Raw genomic sequence first — 12,500 nt, 5'->3', positions numbered from 1 at the left:
ACCCCAACATCTCCCCAAATGCTGCCACCCCGCCCATCTCCGAGCAGCACTCCAGCCGACTTCCATCCCGAAGAACAATCTGCCGATCATAACACTGGTCAGAACCCAATTTCTTATGTGTGTGTATCCCCAATATTAATGACCGCCCCATCGCCCAAAATACAGAGTCTGGGGCAAAGTCTAATTTGGCATCACCAGCTGGTGGGCGTGTCTTTAACACCAAGTCTATATAATCTAAAGGGGTCCAATAGAATCTCCAGATGCAGACTTTATGTTTTATATAATCCTAATCCACACCCCCTCCTCCGATACCAAGATTAAATCTTTCTCCCATAATCCCTTGAGAGAAGTTAAAGCTCCGCCCCCAGACTCTGAATTATCAGGAGTAATACACTGATGCCTCATGACCTTTCCCAAAAGCAGTAATCACCCCTCCCAGAGTATCTGCTGCTTTAGTGGGGGTGCTACTCCCAAAAACAGTACAGAGCAGGTGTCACAGCTGTAAATATCTGAAGAACTGAGATCTGGAATCCCAAAATGTTGAACCAGATTCTCAAAGGATCTCAACACTCATACAGGACACCGAGTGTAGTGACCCCCCTCACAATCCACTCTGACCAGCAGAAAGGGAATTATTCATACATCATTTAGGGTTCATATGCTCGAGGCAACATGTAAATGTCTGAATTAAACACTCTGGACACTTTTGTCCATATGGAGTGTAAATGTGAGATAACGGGTGTAATGTAACTTCTCCGGTTAGTTTGATAGAAACGTTTTGCAATGGTGAAATAGGGGCAAGAACTTCCTGTTCAATACAAAATCAGGGAGGGGCTCTCAGGGGGAAGCGACCAATGAGACGAATGTCTGAGACCGAACGCATAATAATAAAACTAAATCTTGTGTAGATCTCGCCCCCCTTTATCAATTGGCCCATGTAACTTACTGAAGTGTAACTTACTGAAATGTAACTTACTGAAGTGTAACTTACTGAAGTGTAACTTACTGAAGTGTAACTTACTGAAATGTAACTTACTGAAATGTAACTTACTGAAGTGTAACTTACTGAAGTGTAACTTACTGAAATGTAACTTACTGAAATGTAACTTACTGAAGTGTAACTTACTGAAATGTAACTTACTGAAATGTAACTTACTGAAGTGTAACTTACTGAAATGTAACTTACTGAAATGTAACTTACTGAAATGTAACTTACTGAAGTGTAACTTACTGAAATGTAACTTACTGAACTGTAACTTACTGAAGTGTAACTTACTGAAATGTAACTTACTGAAGTGTAATCTGGGATGTTTCCCATTCCAAATTAAGGACTTCGCTATACTCTCAAACTGCTTGAAATAAGAGGAGAGAGATGCAGCAGGAAGATTAATTTTGGAATATAATTAATTTTAATAACATTAATCTTCCCAATCATAGATAAATGTACTGAAGCGCACCTGCCCACATCACTCAAACCTTTTTATTAAAGGGTCGAAATGAACTCAAATATTGAATGCCCTGTTTGGGTCACTGGAAGGCGCCGGGTTGGAATCGCCATTATTGGGCAGTACACTGTCAGAGACAAAGCTTCAGATTTACACCAATTAACTCTGTATCCTGAGAACTTATTAAAGGAATGAATAATTCTATGGAGGCAAAGCAAAGATCTAATGGAGTCAGAGACGAATAATAAAATATCATCTGAGTAAAGCAGAAGATTATGTGCAACACCTCTAAACTCACCAGAGTGTGATCTGAGATGCAATCAACAACAGATGAAATGAGGGAGATATATACAATATATATTCTAGAATTAATCTTATTGGCTGATGAAAGAGTCTCTACCAGATGGGCTCAAAAGTCTCCAAATATCTGTAAGAACAAGATATTAACCCATCCTGAGAAGCATCAGTGTTGCTCCTTACACACTTTTTCTTCTCTATGATCAAGGACTGAATCCATCAATCGATTAAAGTCTCCTCCCAATATTATATCATGAGGGGTTCAACAGCCCTTCCAGATCTATAATAAAGCCCTGATCATCAGCGTTATTTGCAGAAATATTAGCCAAAATCCACATTTGCCCCTAAAATTCTGCTAAAACAATATTGACTGTAATTTATCTTGAATCTGTTTAAGACATTTGAATTGTAGATGTTTATTCATCAGTGTAATGACTCCCCTGCTCTTACTCGAGCCAGCACTAAAGAACACATGTCCACCCCATATCCTCCCAATACTGTATCACATCCACTCATATTAACATTTGACAGTTTCATATAATAGAAAATATAATAGAAACGCACCAAAGTCTTTAATGTCCCGAGGATTTTGAATTCTTTGACATCCTCTTAGAACAGTTATGGAACATGGTGTATTGAATCTCACCAGTTTATGTCTTTACTAACAAAGTGCGCAGAACTCGCCGCTCACACGTCCAACCATCGCATGGCGTCACGTGACCGACCTCTGATCCTGTATTTGCTTCAGGTCGCAGTGTCTACGTCATGATCATCAGTATTGTATTTGTAGCTGAACTGAGATTGGTCTGGTCTTCTTCTGGATCACCATGACTCTGGTTTAGTCCAGATTGATTGTAAGGTGTCCTGACAGTCTCTGCTGAAGACCCTCTGCTGTGAGAGACATCAGGACATTTGACCTCAGAGTCATGTAGAGGCCAGAGATACAGCTGTAAAATCACTGATAGAGATGTTAAATAGAGTCAGACTGCATCCGTGTTTCATTCGTTCATTCGTTTTTCAAAATAAAAACAAAAATAAAAAAACAAAAAATCGACTTGTTTTCTCAATATTTGTTTCCAAAACCAAAATGAAATAATGGATAACAACCCGTTTTTTCAATTTCCGATTTTGTGCTCAAATGAGAAATGGAAAAAACTGATAACGAGCTCTAATCCAATTTTGATATTTTAATTTGACGCAAGTTTGACTCCAGTCAGGTCTCCTTAGCAACCAAATTGACCCAGTTGCTAGGGAGGGTAGAGTCACATGGGGTAACCAAATTGACCCAGTTGCTAGGGAGGGTAGAGTCACATGGGGTAACCAAATTGGCCCGGTTGCTAGGGAGAGTAGAGTCACATGGGGTAACCATATTGGCTCGGTTGCTAGGGAGGGTAGAGTCACATGCGGTAACCATATTGGCCCGGTTGCTAGGGAGGGTAGAGTCACATGGGGTAGCCAAATTGGCCCGGTTGCTAAGGAGGGTAGAGTCACATGGGGTAACCATATTGGCCCGGTTGCTAGGGAGGGTAAAGTCACATGTGTAACCTCCTCGTGGTCACTATAATGTGGTTCTCGCTCTCGGTGGGGCGTGGTGAGTTGTGCATGGATGTCGCGGAGAATAGCGTAAAGCCTCCACACACGCTACGTCTCCATGGTAACGTGCTCAACAAGTCACGTGATAAGATGCGTGGATTGACGGTCTCAGACGAGGAGGCAACTGAGATTCGTCCTCCATCACCCGGATTGAGGCGAATCACTACACCACCACGAGGAGTTGGAGCACATTGGGAATTGGACGCTACAAATTGGAGAGAAAAAATACAATAAAATAAAAAAACACCACTGAGTAAAAGGTGCACTCAGTAAATGTAGTCTATGTGTCATCGTAGACTTACACTGACATCTAATGTCTTGGATGCAGCATCATATAATATCAATAGTTTTCAGTTTCAGATGTTATTGTAGAAATATAGTATTCACAGTCAGTCATGATTAAATCGAGTGAAAGTGTACAATAACAGGACGGTTACTGAGATTAAGTGAGTTATATTCAGCTGGTCATGTGATCCAAAGATGGCCGCCCCCATGTGCGGAGCCTCTCCATGTAGAATAAAACAGCTTTTATAAAGTTACTGATGTGACTGGAGTCTTCATTAAAATGGGAGTGCTCATGATTTATACATATACTGCAAAATCCATGTAAAAATGTATGTCTTTAGGAGTTTAATGAGGACAAAATGATTGAGTGCGCCTATATAAAGGGATCCAACAGAGAAGTCAAAACACCGTGAACTACAAACAAACAAACAAACAAACAAACACTTAAAGACATTAAACGCACACAAGCGTTATTCAACCGAACACACTGTTAATAATTTCACATGTTGATCTCTTGATCTGTTTGTGTTCGCGCGGATCGTAACCCGGAACCGGATCCTTGTAGCCAATCAACAGTCGATACTGAGAGACAGAAGTTTCAAACGGACCAATCAGAGCAGAGATGACGATGACCGGGAGAGCAGCAGACAACAGCAGCGCGGTGAGTCTCACGAGCATTTGAACGATTTAATCAGAAATATGTGATCATAAAGTGATAATCGATCATGATCAGTTATATTCAGGGTGTTTAATCAAACACACAGCTGTGAGGATTCATCGGGCGGGTTTCTGTGTCTGTGATTCATTCGGGAGTTTAAAATCTGTATTTGAACTTTATTAATTTGACAATGTAATGTGAACTTTATAGTATGTATAATATAGTTTAATTTGAGCAACATATTTAGTTATTTAACTGACGCTTTTATCCAATTCTAAAGCAACTTACTAACGAGCAACATAAGCGATTTGTTATTCAAAAGTCAACAATATCTGCATATCGCTGCTCAAATATCTGGAATAATAACAAACTGTAGTGATGAATAACGTTTAAAACACCACTCACACATCTAATAATCAATAAATCTGTCGTGTGTGTGTGTATATGTTTATGTGACGTGTGTGTGTGTGTATATGTTTATATGGTGTGTGTGTGTTTATGTGACGTGTGTATTGATGTTTGTGTGTGTGTGTGGGATGTGTGTATGTTTATGTGACGTGTGTGTGTATGTTTATGTGACGTGTGTGTGTGTTTATGTGACGTGTGTGTTTATGTGACGTGTGTGTATGTTCATGTGATGTGTATGTGATGTGGTTTGTATGTGGTTTGTTATGTGTGTATGTGGTGTGTGTGTGTGTGTATGTTCATGTGATGTGTGTGTATGTGGTATGTGTGTGTATGTGATGGATGTGTGTATGTTCATGTGATGTGTGTGTATGTGGTGTGTGTGTTCATGTGATGGATGTGTGTATGTTCATGTGATGTGTGTGTATGTGGTGTGTGTGTGTGTGTGTGTGTATATGTTTATATGGTGTGTGTGTGTTTATGTGACGTGTGTATTGATGTTTGTGTGTGTGTGTGGGATGTGTGTATGTTTATGTGACGTGTGTGTGTATGTTTATGTGACGTGTATGTATGTGATGGATGTGTGTATGTTCATGTGATGTGTATGTGATGTGGTTTGTATGTGGTTTGTTATGTGTGTATGTGTGTGTGTGTGTGTATGTCATGTGATGTGTATGTTCATGTGATGTGTGTGTATGTGGTATGTGTGTGTATGTGATGGATGTGTGTATGTTCATGTGATGTGATGTGTGTGTATGTGGTGTGTGTGTTCATGTGATGGATGTGTGTATGTTCATGTGATGTGTGTGTGTGTATGTGTGTGTGTATGTTCATGTGATGTGGTATGTGTGTATGTGATGTGTGTGTGTTTATGTGATGGATGTGTGTGTGTTTATGTGATGGATGTGTGTGTGTTTATGTGATGGATGTGTGTATGTTCATGTGATGTGATGTGTGTGTATGTGGTGTGTGTGTTCATGTGATGGATGTGTGTATGTTCATGTGATGTGTGTGTATGTGGTGTGTGTGTGTGTGTGTGTGTATGTTCATGTGATGTGGTATGTGTGTATGTGATGTGTGTGTGTTTATGTGATGGATGTGTGTGTGTTTATGTGATGGATGTGTGTGTGTTTATGTGATGGATGTGTGTATGTTCATATGATGTGTGTGTATGTGATGTGTGTGTTCAGATGACTGGATCCAATGAGTTCAAGTTGACCCAGGGTCCGGAGGACGGTGTCTCAGCGGTGAAGTTCAGTCCCACTTCAGCTCAGTTCCTGCTGGTGTCATCATGGGATTGTTCGGTTCGTCTCTTTGACGTCAGCACAAACAGCATGAGGATGAAATACACACATCTGGCCCCTGTGCTGGACTGCGCTTTCTACGTGAGTGCCAACCTTACCACGCAAACACCGGACAGCCACGAGTCTCACGGTTTAACTTTTTCTGCTTTGATGTTTTAGGATCCGACTCGCGTGTGGAGCGGCAGTCTGGACAACCAGCTAAAGACTCATGATTTGAACACGGATCAAGGTGGGATAAAACAATTCCTGTATAATGTTGATCGTGAAAAAAATTATTGATCATCCCAAACTGTGATGAATATCGTGTCTGAATGCTGTTATTGGTGCGTGTCTTTTATGAATGGTGTTTCTTCCTCAGATACAATCGTCGGGACTCACGACGCTCCGATTCGCTGTGTGGAATACTGTCCGGAGGTCAACGTCATGGTAACGGGCAGCTGGGATATGTCTGTGAGACTGTGGGACCCCAGAACGCCGTGTAACGCCGGAACGTTCACACAGCCGGAGAAGGTAAACAATCATCTGTCTGTGAGGGGCAGGGCGTCGCTCTGAAGGGGAACGGTGTTTTACCGTGCTGTCTCACTGCGCTTCAGGTGTACACACTGTCTGTGGCGGGAGATCGTCTGATTGTGGGAACGGCGGGCCGGCGCGTGCTCGTGTGGGATTTGAGGAACATGGGATACGTGCAGCAGAGACGCGAATCCAGCCTGAAGTATCAGACGCGCTGCATACGAGCGTTTCCCAACAAACAGGTGACACACACACACTCACACCTGTGAAACACGGTTTCTATGAACTGTTGCCATCTTTATGTTGAGATCACAGCTCGCCAGGGCAAACTTTTAGGAAAACGTCTAACCGCTCTCTTACTGCCATTGGCCAAAGACCTGAAGCTCCACCTACCACTTTGTTTACATTGATGTGTCAGTAAAGTCCATAGCGAGCTGGTGCAAACTGACCTACATCTGTACGATCGTTCGCATGGAGACATTTCCCCAAGAACATGTCATGGGATTAGTTTGGTTTAATTAGTGTACAATACAAAACTCTCAAGTGCCCATTAACTCGTGTGCCATCTGCCCAAAGATGTGCACATCATCATTCTTTTGTCTTCTGCACATTAACACTCTTGTACACTCATCTTTGCAGTAGTAGCAGTGTCATCATAAATGACAATACTAGTGTGTAATCGGTGCATGTTATGGTGCATATAGCGTGTTATGGGGCTTTTCCACTGTGGATAGTTCCTGGGATCTGGTACTTTTTTAGTACCACCTCAGTCGAGGTCCCAAGCGAGCCGAGCCGATACTAAATGTAACGTCAAAATCCTGCAGATCACTGATTGGTCAGAGAGAATCGTCACTACCAGCGTCGAGTCGAACTATAACGTGCCGTGGAAAAGTGCCATTAGTGTAACGCTGTCATGCAGTTATCGATTGGTTGGTTTCAGGGTTACGTGTTGAGCTCTATTGAGGGCAGAGTCGCAGTGGAGTATCTGGATCCGTGTCTGGAGGTGCAGAAGAAGAAATACGCCTTCAAATGCCACAGACTGAAGGAGAACGGCATCGAGCAGGTGTATCCTGTCAACGCCATCTCCTTCCACAGCATCCACAACACATTCGCCACAGGTGCAGAAACACGACATTTGACTTCTAAAGAACAGACAGCGTTTAGAAAACATCAATTATGAGATCATTTCACATGTTCAATGCCAAATCGATGATCTACAATGTAGCAAGTTATGTGTGTTTCTCTGAAGCTTCAGTTTGGATGTGTTTGTGCAGGTGGCTCTGACGGCTTCGTGAACATCTGGGATCCGTTCAACAAGAAGCGTTTGTGTCAGTTCCATCGTTACCCGACCAGCATCGCGTCTTTGGCGTTCAGTGTGGATGGATCTCTGCTCGCCATCGCCTCGTCATACATGCAGGAACAAGGCGACATTTCACACTGTGCCGATGCCGTTTTCATCCGCCAGGTCACCGACGCCGAGACGAAACCCAAGTGAGTTTGATTATTTATATTTGAGGGGAAATCATCAGGCATCAATTAAAACCTGAACACCGAACATGCATGCAACGCACGCACCGAACACATCATGCAACGCACGCACCGAACACGCATTCAACGCACACACCGAACACATCATGCAACGCACGCACCGAACACATCATGCAACGCACGCACCGAACACATCATGCAACGCACGCACCGAACACATCATGCAACGCACGCACCGAACACATCATGCAACGCACGCACCGAACACATCATGCAACGCGACGCATCGAACACATCATGCAACGCACGCACCGAACACATCATGCAACGAACGCACCGAACACATCATGTAACGCACGCACCGAACACATCATGCAACGCACGCACCGAACACGCATGCAACGCACGCACCGAACACATCATGCAACGCACGCACCGAACACATCATGCAACGCACGCACCGAACACGCATGTAACGCACGCACCGAACACATCATGCAACGCACGCACCGAACACGCATGTAACGCACGCACCGAACACATCATGCAACGCACGCACCGAACACATCATTCAACGCACGCACCGAACACATCATGCAACGCACGCACCGAACACATCATGCAACGCACGCACCGAACACATCATTCAACGCACGCACCGAACACATCATGCAACGCACGCACCGAACACATCATGCAACGCACGCACCGAACACGCATGTAACGCACGCACCGAACACATCATGCAACGCACGCACCGAACACGCATGTAACGCACGCACCGAACACATCATGCAACGCACGCACCGAACACGCATGTAACGCACGCATCGAACACATCATGCAACGCACGCATCGAACACATCATGCAACGCACGCATCGAACACGCATGTAACGCACGCATCGAACACATCATGCAACGCACGCATCGAACACGCATGTAACGCACGCATCGAACACGCATGTAACGCACGCATCCGAACACGCATGTAACGCACGCATCGAACACATCATGTAACGCACGCACCGAACACATCATGCAACGCACGCACCGAACACGCATGTAACGCACGCACCGAACACATCATGCAACGCACGCACCGAACACGCATGCAACGCACGCACCGAACACATCATGCAACGCACGCACCGAACACATCATGCAACGCACGCACCGAACACGCATGCAACGCACGCACCGAACACATCATGCAACGCACGCACCGAACACGCATGTAACGCACCGAACACATCGTGCAACGCACGCACCGAACACGCATGTAAGGAACACGCATGTAACACATGAACCGAACACGCATGTAACGAACATGCATGTAACGCATGAACCGAACACGCATGTAACACATGAACCGAACATGCATGTAACAAACACGCATGTAACACATGAACCGAACACACATGTAACACATGAACCGAACACGCATGTAACGAACATGCACGTAACACATGAACCGAACACGCATGTAACACATGAACCGAACATGCATGTAACAAACACGCATGTAACGCATGAACCGAACACGCATGTAACGAACACGCATGTAACACATGAACCGAACACGCATGTAACGGACACGCATGTAACACATGAACCGAACACGCATGTAACGAACACACATGTAAAGAACACATCATGTAACTCACAAACTGAACACGCATGTAATGATGTCATGTTTGTGTTCACAGGTCAACATGAGTCCGGCTCTGATTCTGCAGCGTCCATTAAACGTTCTGTTCACTGTTAAATACTTTCTTCATTCTGTCTGTTTTGTTTTTGTTACAATAAATGTTTATATTTTACATCTGGTGTCTCAAATCTGATGTTTTTAACACTGTTGCATTCTGGTCATGTTTGACCCGTGCATCAATTGTGGTTTACACGTGACATTATGCAGATATTTCCATTATATCATATCATATCTTTCCCATACACAAAACAGGACTGCATCTTGTTTACAAACAAACACACAGAACAAACAAAACCTAAATCATCTATAATGAGCACACGTATTCTGAATAAGAGTTTATATAAAAGAGTTTGTATAAACTGAATACATTTAAACATCGTACACGAGCAGTAAAACAAATTGTAAACAATGACTAGTTAGCTTTAAAATAATTAGTTGGTGAGACATTGTTCTTTTTGAGGTCGATATCTATGATATGACATTAATCGCTATCGTTGGATAACTCGTGGGAATTCACTGGTCAAAACTGTAGTTCACTGACCTCAAACACACGTCACTGCTGGGGTCAAGACAGTGACCTCTGACCTCTGAGCCAGTGGACATTCTCTCCACAGCAGGTGAGGGGTCTGGCACCTGGGGTCAGCGCAGGTCATGAAGGGGTCACCTCTAACAGAATCACTCTGTCATCAATAATACTGATGATCATCAGACAATTAATAAAGAATTAAATCACACTTACACAGGAAGTCCACAGCTGCGACAGGATGTGGTCAGACATGTGACCTACTGGTTTAAACTCCATGTGAACAGATCTGGTCCTGATCCGACTCAACCTGCCATACACACGCACACACACACTCTAACACACAAGCGCAAACACACGCACACACACACTCTAACACACACTCACATACACACAAGCGCAAACACACGCACACACACACTCTAACATACACTCACATACACACACTCACATACACACAAGCGCAAACACACACACACACTAAGCCTAAGAAACTGCTGAAAAATAACAACAATTTGAACCAAAAATGTACTTTTTATTTTTTATGTTTTGTTCTCAATCATGTCATCTATGTCAGATTATGAGACAATTTTGTGTTGATTCGACTAATCAATCAAAAGTTCCAACATTACAAATATAATGTATCATAGTGTCCAAAAACATCTCCAAACAAATAAAAGATAATAATTGTACATAAGAACTAATTACACATGCAAACACAACAATGACTAAAGGTTTGCATAGCATGCAGACATGATTTTAGTCATGAGATTTCACAGAATGAGTTTCATTCTGTGTCATTTGAGGCATCATTGAGTCATCATTGTGGATTATCTAATGATCTATACATCTGATTATCTTGTGTGTGGACTCGTTTGAAAGATAATCACCTCCTCTAAATAATCATATGGGATATTTTATGGTCTGTTAATGTTTCGTGAAGTTATAAGCGAACATGCAGCATATAAGCAACACCAACATAATTGTCAAAGACATACTGTATAATAAGTTGTTACTCGCTATATTCGCCACCCGAGTTTAAAGGATTCATTACGGTAGATAAGAAATTTACTTTATTCACTGAAAATCCATTCTGCTAAACATCCCCTTTTATTTTCCACTGAACGACATGAAGGTGAATAAAATATGACTTGTCATTAGTCTATTCAAATAGCAAATTTGGTTAAAATATGTGAACACTAATGACATGTAGCGAGATGTCCATGAAAGAGGTCGTGAGAAACATGCAGAGAAATCAAATACATGATAAATCACATGATGTGAATCTGGAGTTTGAGGTTAGATACTCAGTGTGATGGACTGAATGTCGTGTGCTGGTATCTCTGTGTCTGTTTCTTCTCCACGGATACGGAACATCGCATGTGAGGATGATGGGATGGTTGCCGTGGCGATCAGCGGTTTACCCAGCCATCCCGGAGCGCCGCGTTTATACATCCTGACGGTCACCTAAACCACAATAACATCAACTGAAACATGCAGCGGTATATTTAAATCACGGAAGCTGTGTGATATTGTGAATATAGTCACGGTTCAACACCAGAGTGAGAATATTACAATTACTACACAATAAAATAACAATTAGGACACAAGTTCCCATTAAAGTTTGCATTATTTAATGTGTGTGTGTGTAACCTGTGTGTGTGAGTGAGTGTGTGTGTGTGTGTGTGTAACCTGTGGTGAGTGTGTGTGTGTAACCTGTGGTGAGTGTGTGTGTGTGTGTGGTGAGTGTGTGTGTGTGAGAGAGTGTGTGTGTGTGTGAGTGAGTGTGTGTGTGAGTGTGTGAGAGAGTATGTGTATGTGAGTGTGTGTGTGTGAGAGAGTATGTGTGTGTGAGTGAGTGTGTGTGTGTGTGTGTGTGAGAGTGTGTGTGTGTGTGAGTGTGTGTGTATGTTTGAGTGTGTGTGAGAGTGTGAGTGTGTGAGTGAGTGTGTGTGAGTGTGTGTGTGTGTGTGTGAGCGTGTATTTATCACTTTGTGGGGACCAAATGTCCCCATAAGGATAGTAAAACCCGAAATGTTTGACCTTGTGGGGACATTTTGTCGGTCCCCATGAGGAAAACAGCTTATAAATCATACTAAATTATGTTTTTTGAAAATGTAAAAATGCAGAAAGTTTTCTGTGAGGGTTAGGTTTAGGGGTAGGGTTAGGTTTAGGGGATAGAATATAAAGTTTGTACAGTATAAAAACCATTATGTCTATGGAAAGTCCCCATAAAACATGGAAACACAACATGTGTGTGTGTGTGTGTGTGTGTGTGTGTG

General features: G+C 42.9%; 2 protein-coding genes across 3 annotated transcripts in view; one reads left to right on the top strand and one right to left on the bottom strand.

The window, feature by feature from the left end:
* Positions 1-4,223: 4,223 nt before the first annotated feature.
* LOC127627128 (mitotic checkpoint protein BUB3-like) lies at positions 4,224-9,810 on the top strand. The gene is made up of 8 exons (XM_052103381.1): positions 4,224-4,281; positions 5,874-6,068; positions 6,147-6,216; positions 6,346-6,497; positions 6,581-6,739; positions 7,438-7,615; positions 7,772-7,988; positions 9,694-9,810. The coding sequence occupies exons 1-8, from the start codon at positions 4,243-4,245 to the stop codon at positions 9,701-9,703; spliced, it is 1,020 nt and encodes a 339-aa protein (XP_051959341.1). The 5' UTR covers positions 4,224-4,242; the 3' UTR covers positions 9,704-9,810.
* A 396-nt stretch (positions 9,811-10,206) lies between these two features.
* Positions 10,207-12,500, bottom strand: part of si:zfos-911d5.4 (uncharacterized) — a 17,832-nt gene continuing 15,538 nt past the window's right edge. For both annotated transcript variants that reach the window (XM_052103380.1, XM_052103379.1), the window contains one exon: positions 10,207-11,685. In XM_052103380.1, coding sequence (XP_051959340.1) covers positions 11,518-11,685 — 168 coding nt within the window. In that variant the 3' untranslated portion in view covers positions 10,207-11,517. The remainder of the gene's footprint in view (positions 11,686-12,500) is intronic.

Source organism: Xyrauchen texanus, chromosome 33 (genome assembly GCF_025860055.1).
Source record: "Xyrauchen texanus isolate HMW12.3.18 chromosome 33, RBS_HiC_50CHRs, whole genome shotgun sequence".
In the NCBI taxonomy this organism is placed as follows: Eukaryota; Metazoa; Chordata; class Actinopteri; order Cypriniformes; family Catostomidae; genus Xyrauchen; species Xyrauchen texanus.
The sequence above is the reverse complement of the archived record's forward strand: the minus strand, read 5'-3'. Positions and strand labels throughout refer to the sequence as shown.